The sequence below is a fragment of the Thalassophryne amazonica genome, chromosome 9, assembly GCF_902500255.1.
Source record: "Thalassophryne amazonica chromosome 9, fThaAma1.1, whole genome shotgun sequence".
Classification (NCBI taxonomy): domain Eukaryota; kingdom Metazoa; phylum Chordata; class Actinopteri; order Batrachoidiformes; family Batrachoididae; genus Thalassophryne; species Thalassophryne amazonica.
The window spans coordinates 107,560,055-107,581,963 of NC_047111.1; the positions used below are offsets into that span (position 1 = coordinate 107,560,055).

Consider the following 21,909-nt stretch of genomic DNA (forward strand, 5'->3'; position numbering starts at 1 on the left):
TGGAAAATAGGACTGTGCGCAGGGCATTTGGTGACGAATGTCTCTAGTTACCTCCTGTTTTCACCCCTGTTTGTTTGTTTGTCTGTTTGTAAACAGCCTGGAGCCCACAGTTTTTCATATTTTTTTATGATTTTTTTTTTTTTTACTGAAGATTCATATCCTGACAGGCAAGAAGTCATTCAGTTTTTAAGGTCATGGTTCAAAGGTCAAAGTCAGGAAAAATCTTAACTCTGTCAAAAAAGATCAAATTTCTCTCATATTTGAGAGATATATATAGGCTGGTATCCTTTATCGACTGACAAAGTTTGATCCAGATTACACTTTTTTTTTGGCCATTTAAATTTAACCTTGAAAACCCATTTAATGTATATTTTACATTATATCTTAACCAAACGTGCCCCAATCACACTCATATTTGAAAGAGAGGTGCAGACTGGCACTCAGTATAGCCTGACAAAGTTTGGTCCAGATCTGATCCAGTTTGTAGATTTTGTGGACATTTGAATATAAGATTCAAAAGCCCATTTTGCATTATATCTCAATCAAAAGTGCCTCAATCACTCTTATTTGTGGCAATGAGGTGCAAACTGGCACTCTCAACGAATAGACTAAGTTTGATCTGCATCTGATCCATGTTGCAGATTTAGCAGATACTTGATATTAACATTGAAAAGCCCTTTTTAGCTATATTTTGTATTATACTTTAGCTTATGAAAATCCACTTCTAACAGGACTTTGTGGAATTGGAAACTAGTGTTGGCAGATGTTTGCGCTCTATGAGCTGTAGTTGTTGATATTATTGTTATTATTATTATTATTATTATTATTATTATTATAAGGTGATGGTCAAATGGTTAAAGTGGTGGTCTTGTGACCAGAGAATCCTTGGTTCAAATCCCATTCAGACCTGAAAGTCACTCAGAGTCCTTGGGCAAGGTCCAGTTGCTCCCTGTGTGTAGTGAGCGCTTTGGATGGCAGCACCCTGACATTGGTGTGTGTGAATGTGAAGCATCACTGTAAAGAACTTTCTCCATAAAAGCACCATAATACTGTAGCTCACGGGTTTGTGTCATTATTTCACGTGAAACATTTTGCAGTTTAGGTTACAGGCTGTTTTGTTGGTATCATCAGTAGAAGTATTCAGTTAGGCAGCACCACAGTCAACCTTTGTAGTAGGTCCTTATCATGTAAGCAGCCTGCTCCATATTTTATATGACACCGGCCTCGGCTGGGGGAGTAACCTGTGATGGACTGGTGTCCCGTCCAGCGGGAGTTGGAGGCTCTCATCTGCTTCATGCTATGGTATCCAGGGATAAACACGAGCACCAGTGGGCCTCTGGGCCTCGATAGGCAAGAATAATAATGAAGCAGCAGTAATGAGAGATGTGTTGCAAGATGCTGCAACAAAGAAGCACAAGCCCATATGTCAACATGAGCTGTGCGACTAATCCGCCGGGCATACAGTACATTTTCTGTGCTTCATGTTCAAACGAATTAAATCTGTGCTGATTGTGTTGTTCCTGCTTCAGATTCTCTCAACGCCTGTGCTGGACGGCGCGAGTGACCGCTGCCGTGGATACATTAAAGCCCTCTCTCTCTCTTGTGACACATCCGTTGTACCACAGCAGCACTTGAAGTTGAAGCTCTGATAATGAAGCAGCGAGACATTATTTGAGACCATGTCTGCATCAATGCCAAGATACTGAACATCGTCCGGAGATCCCACTTCTCATCTTGAACCCATGAAATGGCGTTCCGCTGAAGTGACAGACTAAACGGCGTGGGAATGGTGGCTTCCCTTTCCAGACTGCACTGCCTGTTGAAGAGGGTTCAGATGCTGCTGCTGGGTTTGGGCATCGCCTACCTGATGGCGGGCAGCATCCTGCTCTTGCAGCGTTCCAGCCTCAGAATAGCCCAGTCGAACCTCGCCAGCCTGCCACCGCTGCTGTCGCTCGCAGCGCCTCCTACTGCGCTCAGAACGACAGGCCTGGGTGTGAGAGCACGGGCCAGGTGGGCGACAGTTCAGTCGGCATCAGGAGGGGGAGCCAAGGTAATACAACAGTGGCCCGCTTCCAGAAGCCTGGGGGTTCAACACTTGCATCGCCGCTGGTTTCACAGCCTCCTGCCAGAGAGTCCGGAGCAGAGAGTTTCCCTCCACAGCAGCAGCAGCAGACAAAAAGGTAACAACACGCTGAAACAGTTTCTGACCATATATTGCAATTTAAAAATCAGTTTGGAGAGAATCAACCCTCTACCATATTTACACCCTCCTGCAGGGTGTTCTTGATTTGGCGACTTGTGGCAGGGCAGTTTTCCCCCATCAAAAAATGAATCTTTTTTTTTTTTTTTTTTTTTTTTTTTGCAAAAATCCACAACAGCTGTGTATCATTTCACAGGGCTCAACGACAGATTCTGCTGATTAATTCTGGTTCTTACTGATTCCTCATTTATATTCCAAAATAAAAAAATACCAGCTGACTGGTTTTCCAGTACAATGCGCCCCATATTTGTTTGCAGCGATATACAGCAGTGATACGGAATGCAGAGCATCATGGGACATTTAGTTTATATTGGAAACCTAGAAGTGGGCGATACGCCACACTGCTATGTGTTTACTTTGTATAAAAAAAACATAGACAACTCAGCTGTGACTCCAGCTAATTATTTTAACAATTTTCATGACGCTAATGATGACAGTGAACCCTGGAATGTGCCGTAGCTGAGCGACCGCAAGCGGTGCCACTGCATTGCAAATCCACTGAATTCAAATTTTATATAACAAAAATATGTTTGTTTCAAATTTTAAATGTACATTCACAAAGTAAATAAAATTTCATATTTAGTAGTATGTAATAGAAATATTAAAATTAAAAAAAAAAATGTGACCACTCATGTATATACTGGAAAAACAAACAAACAAAAAAAATCTTAAATAAAAGAGATGAATCTAAAGGAGTTAATTTAACTGGTAGTTCTTTTGGAGAGACTATTTTAGTGTCTAATTCAGTTTCAGTTTATTTGATTTATATAGCGCCAAATCATAACAATGCTGCCTCAAGGTGCGTCACACGGGTGAGGTCTAATCTTACCAACCCCCCAGAACAAGCACACAGGCGACAGTGGTAAGGAAAAACTCCTTCTAGTGATATTGAGGAAGAAACCTCAAGCAGACTAGACTCAGAGGGGGGACCCACTGCTTAGGCCATTCTTACAGTTACAAGGTTTTTAAAAAATCGGGAAAAAACACTGTGATGACAGAGACATATATCTTTATTTGTCTGCTATTTTCTACTCAAGGACAACATCACGCACTAATTCCACTATCAACAAACATAAAAAAAAAATCATACATTGTGATTTCCGTTGTTTTTTTTTTTTTTTAGATTATGTCTCTCACAGTGGACATGCACCTAAGATGAAAATTCATTTTGGATTTACAATGCATCTAGATAGTATTCACAGCAATACACTTTTTACACATTTTGTTGTGTTACAGCCTTATTCCAAAATGGATTAAATTCATTTTTTTCTCAAAATTCTACTCACAACACCCCATAATGACAATGTGAAAAAAGGTTTTTATAGATTTTTTTTTTAAATTTGTTAAAAATAAAAAAACAAAGAAATCACATGTACATAATGCCCAGTTTACACTAGACTGAGTCCTATATAAGATCTACAAGATTATGACATTTTGTCAACTCTCACCAGTCATGGCTGGTCTCAGTGATCTGTTATTTGCGTTAGCTCCAGCATTCCTCTGTGAAGAGAGGAGAACCTTCCAGAAGGACAACCGTCTCTGCAGCAATCCACCAATCAGGCCTGTATGGTAGAGTGGCCAGACAGAGCAGCTCCTTAGTAAAAGGCACATAGTAGCCCACCTGGAATTTGCCAAAAGGCACCTGAAGGACTCTCAGATAATGAGAAACAAAATTCTCTGGTCTGATGACACAAAGATTGAGCTCTTTGGTGTGAATGCCAGGCGTCATGTTTAGAGGAAACCAGGCACCATCCCTACAGTGAAGCATGGTGGTGGCAGCATCATGCTGTGGGGATGTTTTTCAGCAGCAGGAACTGGGAGACTAGTCAGGATTGAAGGAAAGATGAATGCAGCAATATACAGAGACATCCTGGATGAAAACCTGCTCCAGAGCGCTCTTGACCTCAGACTGGGGTGATGGTTCATCTTTCAGCAGGACAATGACCCTAAGCACACAGCCAAGATATCAAAGGAGTGACTTCAGGACAACTCTGTGAATGTCCTTGAGTGGCCCAGGCAGAGCTCAGACTGAATCCGATTTAACGTCTCTTGAGAGATCTACAAATAGCTGTGCACTGATGCTCCCAATCCAACCTGATGGAGCTTGAGGGGTGCTGCAAAAAAGAATGGGCAAAACTGCCCAAAGATAGGTGCACCAAGCTTGTGGCATCATATTCAAGAAGGCTTGAGGCTGTAATTGCTGCCAAAGGTGTATCAACAAAGTAGAGAGAAAGGGGTGTACATATAATTTGTTATTTTTTTTATTTTTATTTTTAATGAATTTGCAAACCGTTCAAAAAATGTTTTTCATGTTGTCATTATGGGGTGTTGTGAGTAGAATTTTGAGGGGGAAAAATGAGTTTACTCCATTTTGGGGAAAGGCTGTAACATAAAATGTTGAAAAAGTGAAGCACTGTGAATACTTTCCAGATACACTGTAATTCTTGTTTGGAACAGAGTTTTGGTACCCAGCTTTATAAACCAAACACATTGCTGATGGACTTCTGGGCCTCAGCTCACTAATGTGCTGTCAGGTTTTCAGAATACCAAAGTTTTAGAAGGTGTTTTGTCCCATTAGCAGTCATATTTTTTTTTAATCATCACTTTTAGTTTTTCATTGTTCCATGGCTGTATATTATGCTTTTATTGTATTTTATATTTTTTGTGCTTTATATTGTGTTGTCTGCTTGTGTATGTATGAATTGTGTGGTGGCAGTTAAGTTCCCCCTTGGAGATTAATAAAGCTTTTCTAATGTAATACAGTTAAGTAGATGATTTGGCCATGTTTTTCTATGCATTTGCTTGTCTTTGCATGTCATGAGCAACATCAGGGAAGAGGTTATGAAGTTATGAAGTCAGTGGATAGAGGTGGTTGGCAGTGCTGACATCTTTGAAAGAGGACAAACATCCCCGTCTTTTTAGTCCTGGTGCTTCTCGTCTTACTATGTAGTTGTGAGACCCTGACATAAACATTGAGATAAAACTCTGTTCTCACTTTCACAGACAGTATCCCAGAAGGTCACAGTGTACACCTGCAAACAAGCAGGAGTGTGAAGATCGCAGTTGCCCAAGAATGTAATGTAGCACACCGATTGATGATGTAAAACGGCATCTTTACATTTGCAAAAACACCTGTAGTATAAACGCCAGAGGCCCTATCATGCCTGTAGTATAACTTTAGTACAGCTGTGTTGCTTCTGAAAAGCCCCCTGGTCATTTTACGCCATGTACCACAATATTACAGGCTCCACAGAACTGCATAGGATTACCAAAGCATGTCAAAAGCTGTGACGGAAAAAATAAATAGATTTCCAAACACTTTGAAAATTCAGTCAAGGCTAAACCAAGACCATGGCACAATTACAGAATTCCCTGGTTTTCCATGCACAGTACATCCTCCCAGGTCTTTCCAAGATAAGGAAAAGGTTTCAGACTGTGAGCTCCCACTATGCATATTTGAAAGTGAGAAGTGAGCTTTAGATGATAATAGGATGTCTTTAGTGCTATGTCTCTCTTGAGAATCCTCCTGTGAGGCTGGAATGACTTTCAAATGAGAAGTTATGTCAAGAGACCCCAATAAGGTGAATGACTTACATTCGAAGGGAACATCAATTACAAAACAATGAGGATATGGGGTGCAATACCAGGCATGATGTCGTGCATGTGATCCTCAGTGCTGAAGACACCAGCAACTGGTAAAAGCGCAGAGGATGGTTGGATACTACTGGGACAGTTGTTCTGATTTGGTGACTGCCACTTTTGACCCAGGGTGGGGTATTCGACAGTGGCTCTGCTCCAGTCCCCTTTGGTGCTCTGACCATATTTCTCTAGTGGCGACAGTTGTTTGGACTTCCTGCTGACAGTTATAGACAATATGAAGTATGTTCCCCCAGAAAGTAAGAGAATTCCTGATGAATGAAGACTGATGTCGAGGCTGTGCAGCTTCTACCTGAACCTGAAGCAGATATCATTGCAAACTTTGGAGAAAACGCTGCCTCAGCTGTATTGTGACTGCCATCTGAAATCGAGCTGTGAGAACGAGGACACAAGAAGACGTGTGACAGAGACGGTGCTTGTCTCCTTATGAATAATATATGAAGGTGCAAATACACAAGTTTATTTTCTATTTGTGATTTTACTCCCCCCACCCCCCCCCCCCACCCCCCCCCCCCCCCCCCCCCCCCCCCCCCCCCCCACCCTCAGATGGCTTGCAGCCAAAGTGGGACGCTCTTTACAAGCGACATTAGACATACCCGGCACACTCACAAGAGGCTTCATTGTACATCATGAACAGATAATCGCGCGCTCTCGAGTTTCATTATACATTTATATGACATTTTACATGTGGCTGAGTCTCATTTTGTTCAGCGATCCTTTTAAAAACAGAAAGTGAAAGGTCAGTCAGGCATGAATTAATAATTATTACACTAAAGAACCCTTACTCAGTGCTGAAATGACGGCCTGATTCATCAATTAGCCAAGTGACAGAATAAAAAACAAACAATCACATATTTCAGTAATTGGTTGCAGCGCTGCTCTGTTTTAAAGAAGACCTCACTTAAAAATACCTGAGGAGATTTATGGTGTTGTATAACGCTGTCTGTCAGTGCTTTTGTCATTTTGTTGAAATGATAAAAGCTATTCCACACACAGCTGAATTACATCATGCGGAACATTTGTTCTTCCAGCTCATTCTTGAATAGCTTCTTTAATCCTTTTCAAATCAGACACTACAAAACTGCTCAGTCACTAAGCAGGTTTAATACTGATGAGGAATGTTGGAGGCACGAGAGAGCTCAGTCATAGTAATTGCCATCTGGCAAAGGTTCTTTTCAAAAAATATTACCTCCAACAGAAAATTCAATTAGCCGGGACTATTGTTCCCAGAGTGAAAGTGGGTGAGTGTTTCTGATAGAAAGCCAGGGGTCAATATTTCTGATATCAGTCATGAACACCTACAACGGGCCGGTGTTCGTTTATCAGGCGCAGCGCTGCACCGACTGTCATTGTACACTCAACAAAAATATAAACGCAACACTTTTGGTTTTGCTCCCATTTTGTATGAGATGAACTCAAAGATCTAAAACTTTTTCCACATACACAATATCACCATTTCCCTCAAATATTGTTCACAAACCAGTCTAAATCTGTGATAGTGAGCACTTCTCCTTTGCTGAGATAATCCATCCCACCTCACAGGTGTGCCATATCAAGATGCTGATTAAACACCATGATTAGTGCACAGGTGTGCCTTAGACTGCCCACAATAAAAGGCCACTCTGAAAGGTGCAGTTTTATCACACAGCACAATGCCACAGATGTCGCAAGATTTGAGGGAGCGTACAATTGGCATGCTGACAGCAGGAATGTCAATCAGAGCTGTTGCTCGTGTATTGAATGTTCATTTCTCTACCATAAGCCGTCTCCAAAGGCGTTTCAGAGAATTTGGCAGTACATCCAACCAGCCTCACAACCGCAGACCACGTGTAACCACACCAGCCCAGGACCTCCACATCCAGCATGTTCACCTCCAAGATCGTCTGAGACCAGCCACTCGGACAGCTGCTGAAACAATCAGTTTGCATAACCAAAGAATTTCTGCACAAACTGTCAGAAACCGTCTCAGGGAAGCTCATCTGCATGCTCATCGTCCTCATCGGGGTCTCGACCTGACTCCAGTTCGTCGTCGTAACCGACTTGAGTGGGCAAATGCTCACATTCACTGGCGTTTGGCACGTTGGAGAGGTGTTCTCTTCATGGATGAATCCCGGTTCACACTTTTATTGTGGGCAGTCTAAGGCACACCTGTGCACTAATCATGGTGTCTAATCAGCATCTTGGTATGGCACACCTGTGAGGTGGGATGGATTATCTCAGCAAAGGAGAAGTGCTCACTATCACAGATTTAGACTGGTTTGTGAACAATATTTGAGGGAATGGTGATATTGTGTATGTGGAAAAGTTTTAGATCTTGAGTTCATCTCATACAAAATGGGAGCAAAACCAAAAGTGTTGCGTTTATATTTTTGTTGAGTGTAGCAGCTGTAAGATGAAAGGATTAAAGTTCAAACTGGAGTACAACTTTCCTTCAACAAAACACCTACAACCTGCAGCTCATTAACAGTGGTCTGTAGCACGTTTAACGTGCACTGAAATGGGACTGACAGCTCACAGTGTAAATCAGTTATAATGGCAAACCGTGATCACATCATCAAAAGCATTCCAGTTAAACACCTTAATGCAAACAAATGCCTCTTTAAAGGATACATTAATGTAACAATGTGGTGTTTGACCACACACACCACACAACTGTACGTATCACAGAGTCAAATGATTCTGCAACAATTGTTGGTGTCATTATAGATTATAAGACTTAAACTTCAGTTCACACATCAGCAAAGTCACAAAAACATTTTTCACCTTGGAAACAATGATTCATGTTCATGAGACTATTTTTTAACCATAAGTAAATTGGGTTTACAGTCAGGAGTCCTTATTCATTGACACATAGAAACAAGGAGGCATGCTTTAGTGTCCAAACCTTTATTGGAATGTGTTGCAGCTAATAGCTAATGACTATCTTATAATGTGTACGGTGGTAAAAGCACTCACCATCAGCAGGAGCATAGCATCTGTCCAATCTGCTTTCACAGATTTTTTTTTTCTCTTGTGACAAATCAGCTGACTAATAGACACATATAATACACATACAACAAAAACAAGACTCTCCTTCAGTGAGGGTGACAACTTTGCTTCATCTTATTGGTTGCTTCATAAGGCGCTGCAGTGACGACACTGCACCTTTCTAAAAAGTTCATTGATTTTCAATAGGGTTTTGATTCAGAGGCTGAAATGAAAACTTCATCTTCACCGACACAGTTATCACCTCCCACTTATCCCGAATTCCAGAGAACTGGTAGGGCATGACTAAAGGTGCCTCAGTAAGAGACAGCAGATGCTACTACTACTATTACTATGCTACTACTACTGTTACTTGCAAAAATAAAAAGATAAAAAGTTCAAAGGAAAAAGAAGAGAATAAAAAAGTATGACACCAACCTTACAGCACACTTGACGATGATGAAAAGTGTCTCTGCCCTTAGCAGCAGCTGCGACTACAACTACTACTTCTACTATTACCACTACTACTACTAAAGTGCTCAATAGCCTGTATCACTCCACTTATGTCAAAATCTGTGTGCACCAAGTTAGGCTCAATTCCAAGGTGCCATTTGTACAGGAGAGGGATACATATACATCACAAACATACATATAGTTGTCTCTTAGTACGTAGAAGATGAGATAAATATATATATATATATATATATATATATATATATATATATATATATATATATATATATATATATATATATATATATATATATATATATATGTGAATGACTTTGGCATGTATCATAAGGCATATCCACAAATGTTCAACAGCAGACAATGCCTATCTGGCCCCACATGGTGAAGGAGGCCAGAAACAGTCATGTGAGGCCACTTGGAATGGATCAGCCATTTTCCTTACGGTGCATGATGATGTATGCCAGAGGTTGGCCGAGTGCCATGGGGCATTCCGTGTGGTGATTCACTAGTATGAGTCAAGACCAAAGCATAAGTTTTCCAGTTCCTGCTTCAAGCTGAAATTTGAGTTTCATAGAAACAAGATTTGCTTCCACTTGACCATGAAATTTGAGTCTCTCAGTCTATGGATTGGATGCAACCATACAGGTATAGACATGTTACTTAAGAGCGAGGTCCTCTAGGGCTGCTTTGCGGCCTGGGCTTTGTTCATGTGAGCAGTCAATAAATGATTGAAATGCAGGAGGAAGCCATCAATCCTTAATTATTGGTATCTATGTCTGAGAAGAAACTGACTGGGTGATTAATAACTCTAGCCAAATTCTACATTCCAAATTGTTCTCTCTCTCTCTCTCTCTCTCTCTCTCTCTCTCTCTCTCTCTCTCTCTCTCTCTCTCTCGCACTCTCTGGAATGAACTCTAATTTATAACACAGTATAATAAGGGACCCGGTTTTTAATTTAATTAGGGCTCAGATTATGTCATAAAATAATATTTATGTCAATTCTGAACTATAAAGCCAAATTTTTACTTTTGTGCCAAGGACATAGTGTACCACAAGCTTTTGGCTTGACGTCAGTAACGTTTGTTGTGGCATCCAGGAAGTGGAGGAACAGACTGAAAAGCAATGAGGGCAGGTTAAACTGGAAAAAACAGTGGTAACAGTTTATTGAACAAAGTGAAAATGGCACAGACAGAGTGGAGACCAGGAAGGTGGAGCCACCGGTGGACGGGTTCCAGCTGTAGACAGCCGGGAGGGCCAGCGGAGCGGGTGGTGGCGGCTGCAGACTGCGAAAGAGAAGAAAAAATACAAAGTAGGTGGTTAGGTAAACACACCAGAGAAATACTTGGAAAGACATACGATTGGAATCACACATGAGAAGGCCAGGTTACCACTAACAGGGATGGAGAGATCTGGCTGCATCCTCCGGTTCAGCCCAGACTTAAATAGGACACCCCTAATTGATGCAGGTGTGTTGCAGTCGCAGGTGTAGTCAATCCGCTCCACTGGCAGGGAGACAATCCAGGAACCCAAACCCAAATGCAAAGAAAAGCTATCAGACAATTTTTGAGAAAATTGGGTCCAAATACCAAAACTGTTTGTTTTCACCATAAAACTGGCCACCATTTCCAAATCAATGAAGCTATGACTATAATTATTTTAAATGAAATATGTCAACAACCTATATTATGCCCAAATTAGAAAAAGCTTTCAGACAGTTTTCGAGATATCGCAATAGATGGACGATGACTACGACGGAGGCCGTGCCACGAGATAGGGTTTAGCGCAGTTCCGCTAAACTGCTAATTATCGAAGCTAACGTTTTCATTAGCAGATTAGCTTTTCAGCTAACTGTAAACCATCAGCAGACCAGTTAGCTTCAGCTATCTTTCAGTAAGCTAACATTTTTTTGTTAGTAAAGTGAGTAAATATATAATGATCAAAACGTTTTGTAAACCCTAAAATCGTCATGTTAGATACTGCTTAACACAGAGAGCTAGCTAACACTTCTGGACCACACAAGCACTGGTAAGAAGACAAGAACTTACACTTTGAACAAAATGGTATGTAAGGAGCTCAAAAGTCAGTATTTTTATTTATTTTTTTGTGCATTTGTTTATTTTTTTGTGAATGCAATATGAGCTCCGTTAAAGGTGTAAAAATATATAATATAGAGATAAACTGTGCCTTCTAATACTGCAACTGCTTTTGATAAAGATGATGACAGTGTTTGGGATTTTATTTTTCATTTATTTATTTTTCGTGTGTTCGTTTTATGTTTGTGACCCCCTTTGAATTTACCCAGGAGCCCCTGCAGTGCTTAAACGTGAAACTGATGTTGTGAAAGTGTAAGTACACGGACCCACAACAGGGGGCGCAAATGAACGGACAATGGAATAGGTCAAATAACACACTTTACTGTTGTGAATATGCACAACAAGTACAACAGATTACAATAATGGACAAAGTCAAATTCACACAGGTGTCGTGTGGGCAGGCTCGAAGATAGGAGATGCCCTCTCCAAAGTAGAACCGGAACACCCGGTTTCCTCCGCCACCAGACCCGGGAATACTGGAGCCGCAAGTCCCGAATTCCCAGGTGGCCACTGCCTCCGCGGTCGGACCTGGTATTGCTGGCGAGGAATAAAGAACAATTAAAGGATGGGCGCGTTCGCACCCAGGAATCGAACGGCAGGTAAGCTGCCTCCACCTCTCGTTGGAAAGTTCTCTCAGAGTAATGCACAAAGTCACAAAGATCACTGTCAAACAGCTGAGTACGTTACCTTCTCGGTAGAAACGATATCTCGGCAAAGAGGTGGAGACGTCATCCTGCTGATATAACTCCTGCCCGATCAGATGATGGTAACAGCTGTTGCAGGTGATGCGTGACAGCTGTCACCATGGCTGCTCCTGTGAGGCGGCTGCGCCCTCTGGTGCCTGGAGCCCGCACTCCAGACAGGGCGCCCTCTGGTGGTGGGCCAGACAGTACCTCCTCTTCTGGCGGCCCACACAAAAGGACCCCCCCCCTCAACGGGCGCTCCTGGCGGCCTCCCGACAGGTTTGTCGGGTGGCGAGCGGTAGAAATCGGCAAGGAGGGCCGGGTCCAGGATGAAGCTCCTCTTCACCCAAGGAGCGTTCTTCAGGTCCGTACCCCTCCCAGTCCACCAAATACTGGAAGCCCCGGCCCATCCTACGGACATCCAAGAGCGGCGCACAGTCCAAGCCGGTCGCCATCGATGATCCAGGGCAGGAGGTGTGCCGGACCGGGAAGAGTACAGAGGGTGAGGTGTGATGGGGCTTAATCCGGGACACGTGGAAAAAGGATGGATCGCAGTGAGGCCGGAAGCTGAAGCCTCACTGCGGCTGGACTGAGTCCTTGATGATCTTGAACGGAACGATGTACGGTCCTGCAGTTTGGGGGAGTCCACTTGAAGGGTATGTCCTTTGTAGACAACCACCACTGCCTGCCCTGGCCGGTACGTAGGGGCCGGGGTCCGCCGACGGTCTGCATGGGCCTTCGTCCTCATCTGGGCCTTCATCAAGGCAGAACGGGCGGCACGCCACACCCGACGGCACTTCCGTAGGTGGGCCTGGACCGAGGGCACACCGACCTCTCCCTCAACCACCGTAAACAAAGGCGGTTGGTACCCCAGACACACCTTGAAAGGGGAGAGGCCGGTGGCTGCCGACACCTGGCTGTTATGGGCGTACTCGATCCAGGCCAGATGGGTACTCCAGGCCGCCGGCTTTGTGCGCGGCTGTCATGCAACGCAGGGCCTGCTCCACCTTCCTGATTGGCCCGTTCTGCTTGCCCGTTGGTCTGGGGCTGATACCCGGATGAGAGACTCACCGTGGCCCCCAGTTCCCGGCAGAAGCTCCTCAGACTTGCGAGGAGAACTGGGGACCACGATCCGAACGATGTCCGATGGTATCCCATGCAGATGGACGACGTGGTGGACCAGGAGGTCCGCTGTCTCCTGGGCTGTCGGAGCTTCGGGAGGGCCACGAAGTGGGCCGCCTTGGAGAATCGGTCCACTATGTGAGGATGTGTGTGTGCCCTGGGATGGCGGGAGGCCCGTGACAAATCCAGGCCGATGTGGGACCCAGGGGCGATGGGGCACGGGCAGCGGCTGGAGCAGTCCCGAAGCCCTGCGATGGTCAGCCTTGCCCCTGGCGCAGGTGGTGCAGGCCTGGATATAATACCGGACGTCGGCCTCTAGGGACGCCCACCAGAAGTGCTGCCGGACAACTGCCACGGTTCTTCGCACCCTGGATGAAGGAGAGCTTAGAGCCGTTGACAGAAGTCCAGGACTGCCAGCCCTAGCTTCTGGTGGGACGTAGAGTTTGTTCTTCGGCCCAGTCCCGGGGTCCGGGCTTCGTGCCAGGGCCTCCCGGACGTGCTCTCTACGTCCCAGGTGAGGGTGGCCAGATAGTGGATCCGGGATGATGGGTTCCGGTGGATCCGACAACTCCGTTTTGACTTCATCTTCATGTACCCGGGACAAAGCATCCGATTTCTGGTTCTTGGTCCCGGGACGGTAGGTGATCCGGAAGTCAAAACGGCCGAAGAACAGTGACCAGCGGGCTTGCCTGGGGTTCAGCTGCTTGGCGGTCCTGATATACTCCTGGTTCCGGTGGTCAGTGAAAACCGTGAATGGCACGGACGTTCCCTCCAACAGATGTCTCCACTCTTCAAGAGCCTCTTTCACCGCAAGGAGTTCTCGATTGCCGACGTCATAGTTCCGTTCGGCCGGGGTCAACCTGCGGGAAAAACAGGCACACGGGTGAAGGACCTTATCGGTCCTCCCGCTCTGGAAAGCACAGCTCCTATCCCTGAGTCCGAGGCGTCCACTTCAACCACTAACTGGCGACTAGGATCGGGCTGCCACCAGAACGGGTGCAGACGAGAAGCGCCGTTTCAACTCCTTGAACGCTGGCATCGCAACGATCCGACCAGGTGAAGGGGACTTTTGGTGACGTTCAGGGCTGTCAGGGGGCTAATACCTGACTTACCCCTTATGAACCTCCTGTAAAAATTTGCAAAGCGAGGAACTGTTGCAGCTTCCTACGGCTAGTGGGTTGGGGCCAGTCTCTCACCGCCGCAACCTTGGCACGGATCAGGAGCGACGGAGTTTGGGGGAGATGCATGAACCCCAGGAAGGACAAAGAAGTGCGGTGAACTCGCACTTCCGCCCTTCACAAACAGCGGTTCTCCAACAACCGCTGCAGGACCTGACGTACATGCCGGACATGAGTCTAGGCTCCGGAGAAAAGATGAGGATATCGTCTAGATATACGAAGACGAATCGGTGCAGGAAATCCCGCAAGACTCATTAACCAATGCTTGGAACGTCGCGGGGGCAGTTTGTGAGGCCGAACGGCATGACAGGTACTCAAAGTGACCTAACGGGGTGTTAAATGCCGTCTTCCATTCGTTCTCCCTTCTGGATCCGAACCAGGTGATACGCTTTTCTAAGATCCAGCTTAGTAAAGATTTTGTGGCTCCATGCAGGGGGCGTGAACACGAATCTAATAATGGCAACGGGTATCGGTGCGAACCGTAATCTCATTCAGCCCCCTGTAATCAATACATGGACGAAGTACGCCATCTTTCTTGCCCACAAAAAGAAACCTGCCCCCATCAGGGAGGTGGAGTTCCGGATCAGCCCGGCAGCTAATGAGTCCCGGATGTAGGTCTCCACTGATTCGCGCTCAGGTCGTGAGAGGTGTACAGCCTGCTGGACGGGAACTCAGCGCCTGGAACCAAATCAATGGCACAATCGTAACGGACGGTGCGGGGGAAGGGTGAGTGCCAGATCCTTGCTGAAGACGTCAGCAAGATCGTGGTACTCAACCGGCACTGCCGTCAAATTGGGAGGGACTTTGACCTCCTCCTTAGCCTGGGAACCGGGAGGAACGAGGATCCTAAACACACCCGATGGCAGGTTTCGCTCCACTGAACCACCACCCCCGACGGCCAATCGATCCGGGGATTGTGCTTAACATCCATGGGATGCCCAAAATCACGCGGGAGGTAGAAGGAGTTACAAAAAACTCAATCTCCTCCCGGTGGTTTCCAGACACCACCAGAGTTACTGGTGGTGTCTTGTGTGTGAGTAAAGGGAGGAGGGTGCCATCTAGTGCCCGCACCTGCAATGGGTAGGAAGCGCCACCAGAGGGAGCCCTACCTCCTTTGCCCATCTGCTGTCTAGCAGATTCCCTTCTGACCCCGTGTCCACCAGTGCTCGGGCTTGAAGGGTTAAATCCCCGCTCAGGATTGTGACTGGGAGTCGTGTGTGGCAATTTGTGTGTGTCTCACTTGAATGTCTTGACCCCCCCTTAGCCCAGTCTCTAAGGGCGAGTGTTGACGTTTTGGCCGTTTGGGGCAGTCTCTCTGTGTGTGCTCTGTTGAGCTGCAGAGAAAACACTCTCCACGGATCAGCCTCCCCATTTTGGCCCTGTGCGTTTCCCTAACGTCAACAGGGGGAGCTGTTGCCCCACAAAGCGCTGCGGCTGTGGAGCGTGGGGAGGGCGGCCCCTTTCGAACCCGGTAAGGGAGAGGGGCGGCGCGTATCCGGTCACGTCCTTCGCCTCGCTCCCGACGGCGTTCCTCTAACCGATTGTCTAATCGTATAACGAGATCAATAAGCCGTCTAAATCCCGCGGTTCGTCCTTGGCCACCAGGAGCTCCTTTAGGACCAACGACAGTCCGTTTACGAAGGCGGCGCGGAGGGCAGTGTTATTCCAGCCGGACCTCGCAGCCGCGATGCGGAAGTCGACTGCATAAACAGCTGCGCTCCGGCGCCCCGTCTCATTGACAACAGCACGGCTGAAGCAGTCTCTCCTCTATTTGGATGATCGAACACTGTTCTGAACTCCCTCACAAACCCATCATATGTTAGAAGGAGCCGTGAATTTTGCTCCCAAAGCGCTGTAGCCCAAGCGCGTGCCTTGCCGCGAAGCAGATTAATTACATAAGCTATTTTACTAGCATCAGTCGCGTACATGACGGGACGTTGTGCGAAGACGATCGCGAACACTGCATAAGAAAGTCCGCGCATGTCTCACAACAACCCCCGTCGGCTCTGGAGGGCTATGTATGCTTCAGGGGACGGTGGGAGGGGTCGTTGAACGACCTGTGGAACGTCACTGTTACGCACAGGATCGACAGCAGGGAGAGCCGCAGCAGCGCCCTGAGGGCGCGCTTCCACTGCGCGGCGAGAGCCTCCACCCTCGGATTAAGGAGGACGTTCTGCTCGGTCATTAAATCCAACTGAGCCGTGAAAGCGGTGAGGATCCGCTGCAACTCACCGATCATTCCTCCTGCAGACGCCAGTGCGCCCTGTTCTTCCATTGGCCGTTCAACAGCCGGTTGACGCCCCACGGGGTCCATGACGTTGGCCGAGATATCCTGTTGTGAAAGTGTCGGTACACGGACCCACAACAGGGGGCGCAAATGAACGGACAATGGAATAGGTCAAATAACACACTTTACTGTTGTGAATATGCACAACAAGTACAACAGATTACAATAATGGACAAAGTCAAATTCACACAGGTGTCATGTGGGTAGGCTCGAAGATAGGAGACGCCTCTCCAAAGTAGAACCGGAACCACACGGTTTCCTCCGCCACCAGACCCCGGGAATACTGGAGCCGCCAAGTCCCGAATTCCCAGGTGGCCACTGCCTCCGCGTGTCAGACCTGGTACTGCTGGCGAGGAATAAAGAACAATTAAAGGAGGGCGCGTTCGCACCCAGGAATCCGAACGGCAGGTAAGCTGCCTCCACCTCTCGTTGGAAAGTTCTCTCAGAGTAATGCACAAAGTCACAAAGATCACTGTCAAACAGTTAGCTGAGTACGTTACCTTCTCGGTAGAAACGATATCTCGGCAAAGAGGTGGAGACATCATCCTGCTGATATACTCCTGCCGATCAGATGATTGGTAAACAGTGTTGCAGGTGATGCGTGACAGCTGTCACCCTGGCTGCTCCTGTGAGGCGGCTGCGCCCTCTGGTGCCTGGAGCCCGCACTCCAGACAGGGCGCCCTCTGGTGGTGGGCCAGCAGTACCTCCTCTTCTGGCGGCCCACACAACAACTGACTTATCAGTAGCTGACAGTGACTGAGTCAATACTAAAAGTTAGCAGTTGGCGGTAACTTCCATTAATTTTTTTTATCGGTTTATCGGTTTAGAGTAATTAAAGTTAACTTTTCAGTTAGCAGTTTAATGTTTATTGAAGCTAACTTTTCAGTTAGCTGTGCCCATGGACAGAGGCCATCCTCAATTTTGACATCCACCTTGCAGACCAGATTAGTCAGCGGGATTGGAGTTTGGCTAACAATATGTCAAGTTAAGTTCAGTTCTCAGTCATTCCCACCAGTCTGTGTCCTTGGACAAGACACTTCTGCATTGTCTTAGTCCAGCCTGCTGTAAATGGGTACCAGTCTTGGCTGGGGAAGTAACCTGTAGAGGATTGGTCATGCTGAGTCGTATATCTACTTCACACTGTGGAATTCTGTGATAAGCAACTGCACCAATGTGTTTTTGAGTCCATATAGGGCTTTTCCTTGATAAGTGTAGGTCACTATATAAACTGGTGGAAGAACTGTGGCACATTTTGGGTTTTATCTGGGTATTACAAATCAATTGTCCCAAATTATGGCCAAAGGTGTTCCAGTTATGAAAGTCAAAATCAATGCTGCATTGTGTTTTTCATGTCCTGGACTCAAGCTACCATTGGTTTGAATTCTAAAGTTTCAAATTTAAAACCCTTGTAATTACATGCCTACATATTTCAGGGTGTTTGTAATAATGACATTTTATAATGTCATCACATCCATCCTGACCTTTTTTTAAATCACTGACTGATTTGACAGACAGCAAAAATAGGAAGTAAGAACATTACACATCTGGGTTTTCACACACTTTTCCTGTCTGGGCTATTCATAGATCCAGCATTCTTACATATTCAAACATTGTAGAAATGATATTACTTTCCATCTGCTGAGGAAGAACTTGTGCCTAGGAGGGATGAGTGTCTAATTCTTTGATATGTAAAGCAGGTATCAGAAGAGGATATATGCAGTTATGTGCAGAAGATAAAAAAAAATAACAGTAGGTGCCCAACTATTCTCCGAATGTGTGTTGATATTGTTCATATGAGTACGATGACGATCCGCGCCCGAGGGAGGAGCCAGCGTCACCTAAGTTAGAACGGAGATAAATTACAAGTCAATTAAAACAGTTCAGATGTGCCAAAAGCAGAGAGCGATTGAGCGCGGTGGCAGCTTGTAGTCTGTTCTTCAAGTGTTTTACGTAAGAATAAAAGTTGAGTTGTGCCAGGTCATTATTTAGCTCTGTGTATCAGTATGTCACCCTATTTTTGCATATTTTAGAAACAGAATATTTTTTTTTATCAAATGTTAAAATTACCGCTGTTATTTGGGTCACATGAATTTAGTTTTCAAATTTAGTGTTGCTTCTTTAGAATAGGAATATGCAGTGAGCCCAAAAGACATTCATAAGGTTTTTTTTTTTAATTAATTTGGGAAAAAAAAATTGCAAGATCTTCCAGTGTCAAATGATTTGTGTATATTTGGGGAAAAAAAAAACAGTACTGAGTACTAATTTGGCAATTATTCTTTATTTTGGCAACAAACAACTGTGAACCACCAAATGTTAGTGAGACTGCAAAAGCTCTGAAACGGGGGGGTGCTCAAGGGATCTGCAGCATTGGGGCTGAACTCTTCCAAGCAGGTTGAGATGTTATTCTCCTGACAATGCAAACAATCTTTGATTCAGTCTGGGAGACAGGCATCAGACTGGAAGAAAGGACTTGTTGACCCACTGTGGAAAGGAAAGAGTGATTGCCTGGATGTGTAACAACTACAGGGGCGTCAGAGCTGGCAAAGGTGCTTGCAATGATTATTTTTTAACAGGATTCAGTTCAAGTTATTTGTTGCTGAGTGAGCGGAGCAGTCTGACTTCAAGCTCAAGATGGAAACTCTTGACCGCATCTTAGGTGTGCAAGTATTAATTGAACACAAGCATGAGTGAACATGTTAATTTTTGCAAAGGGTTTGATTTCATTGACATTGCCACACAGTGCAAGTGGTACGCATGATTTAACTCTCCCTAAGTAAACGTTCCGTTGACACAAAGTCATTCCAGCGGTACTCAAGGATCCTCCAAAGAGATCTAGTACCAAAGACATCCAGGTCTCACAGGACCGGGGCCCAGTCCACAGGGATGATGAAACAGTGGCAAACCTTTTTGTACACATCATGTACATATTTAGACTTACATTCACATGCCATCTTCTCACGGGATAATCTTTAGGCTTTGGCGTTTAAGAATATGATGGGATCTGCTATCTATGGCCTAGCTCCGTTGGCTCTGCCCTGCATGCATGCAGTCTGCTGATCTTACAATACCTTGTGTGAGGGGGTGTGGGGGGAAGTCTACTGGTACCCGTGGACCACAGCTTTAGAGTACCTCAGGGCTTGCTGGAGACCCTTGTACATATGTCTGGGCATCTCTGGCCATGGCTCTCACATGCCCTTGGCTTCCCAAAGCAGTGGCACACAGTGTAAGCATGGACTCTTGACATTGTACCAGTGGTCTCAAATCAAACTACCTATGTCTGTCCTTGAACAAGACACTTGAACCACATTGTCTTAGTCCACCCAGCTGTATATGGGTACCAGCCTTGGCTGGGAAAGTAACCTGCGATGTACTGCTGCCCTGTCTATCAGGAGTCATAGACTCTCATTTGTCTCACACTATCGAACCCAGGGATAAGCAGTGGGCCTCGGGACCTAAATGGGACTTCTTCTTCCTTTGCTTTTAGGGATATTATAGCCATCTGCACTGTCCATAAATCTGTCGTACACATCTACTGGATTATCAAATCATCTCCAAAATGTACAAAATGTGAACATTGTCTTTAACAACATCTTGGATGAGTTTCTCCTTGACCTTGTTGTGATATATGCAAACTACACTCAACAAAAATATAAACGCAACACTTTTGGTTTTGCTCCCATTTTGTATGAGATGAACTCAAAGATCTAAAACTTTTTCCACATACACAATATCACCATTTCCCTCAAATATTGTTCACAAACCAGTCTAAATCTGTGATAGTGAGCACTTCTCCTTGGCTGTGCAAAGTTGCTGGATATTGGCAGGAACTGGTACACGCTGTCGTATACGCCGGTCCAGAGCATCCCAAACATGCTCAATGGGTGACATGTCCGGTGAGTATGCCGGCCATGCAAGAACTGGGACATTTTCAGCTTCCAAGAATTGTGTACAGATCCTTGCAACATGGGGCCGTGCATTATCCTGCTGCAACATGAGGTGATGTTATTGGATGTATGGAACAACCAATGGGCCTCAGGATCTCGTCACGGTATCTCTGTGCATTCAAAATGCCATCAATAAAATGCACCTGTGTTCTTCGTCCATAACAGACGCCTGCCATACCATAACCCCACCGCCACATGGGCCACTCGATCCACAACATTGACATCAGAAAACCGCTCACCCACACGACACCACACACGCTGTCTGCCATCTGCCCTGAACAGTGTGAACCGGGATTCATCCGTGAAGAGAACACCTCTCCAACGTGCCAAACGCCAGCGAATGTGAGCATTTGCCCAGTCAAGTCGGTTACGACGACGAACTGGAGTCAGGTCGAGACCTCGATGAGGACGACAAGCATGCAGATGAGCTTCCCTGAGACGGTTTCTGACAGTTTGAGCAGAAATTCTTTGGTTATACAAACTGATTGTTTCAGCAGCTGTCCGAGTGGCTGGTCTCAGACGATCTTGGAGGTGAACATGCTGGATGTGGAGGTCCTGGGCTGGTGTGGTTACACGTGGTCTGCGGTTGTGAGGCTGGTTGGATGTACTGCCAAATTCTCTGAAACGCCTTTGGAGACACATTATGGTAGAGAAATGAACATTCAATACACGAGCAACAGCTCTGATTGACATTCCTGCTGTCAGCATGCCAATTGCACACTCCCTCAAATCTTGCGACATCTGTGGCATTGTGCTGTGTGATAAAACTGCACCTTTCAGAGTGGCCTTTTTATTGTGGGCAGTCTAAGGCACACCTGTGCACTAATCATGGTGTCTAATCAGCATCTTGATATGGCACACCTGTGAGGTGGGATGGATTATCTCAGCAAAGGAGAAGTGCTCACTATCACAGATTTAGACTGGTTTGTGAACAATATTTGAGGGAAATTGTGATATTGTGTATGTGGAAAAAGTTTTAGATCTTTGAGTTCATCTCATACAAAATGGGAGCAAAACCAAAAGTGTTGCATTTATATTTTTGTTGAGGGTTGTTACACTCACTGCACTGTGTTTCTGATTATTCTGTTGAGGTTTGCCAGGACTAGATCCTATCCAAGAGTATATTGGCCTAGAAAATCAGGGTAGCATAGATATGACTGTTTTTTTGGACTGTAATGGAAAACTCACACCTCCACAAGGAGAATATGAGCATGCAGAAAGACCACACATCAGATTCAAACCCACAACTT

At 45.5% G+C, this 21,909-nt stretch overlaps 1 protein-coding gene across 1 annotated transcript in view; it reads left to right on the top strand.

The window, feature by feature from the left end:
• The first annotated feature begins 1,529 nt into the window (after nucleotides 1-1,529).
• Nucleotides 1,530-21,909, top strand: part of wscd1b (WSC domain containing 1b) — a 59,003-nt gene continuing 38,623 nt past the window's right edge. The window contains exon 1 of the mRNA XM_034178935.1: nucleotides 1,530-2,180. Within this exon, the coding sequence (XP_034034826.1) occupies nucleotides 1,787-2,180 (394 nt within the window). The 5' untranslated portion in view covers nucleotides 1,530-1,786. The remainder of the gene's footprint in view (nucleotides 2,181-21,909) is intronic.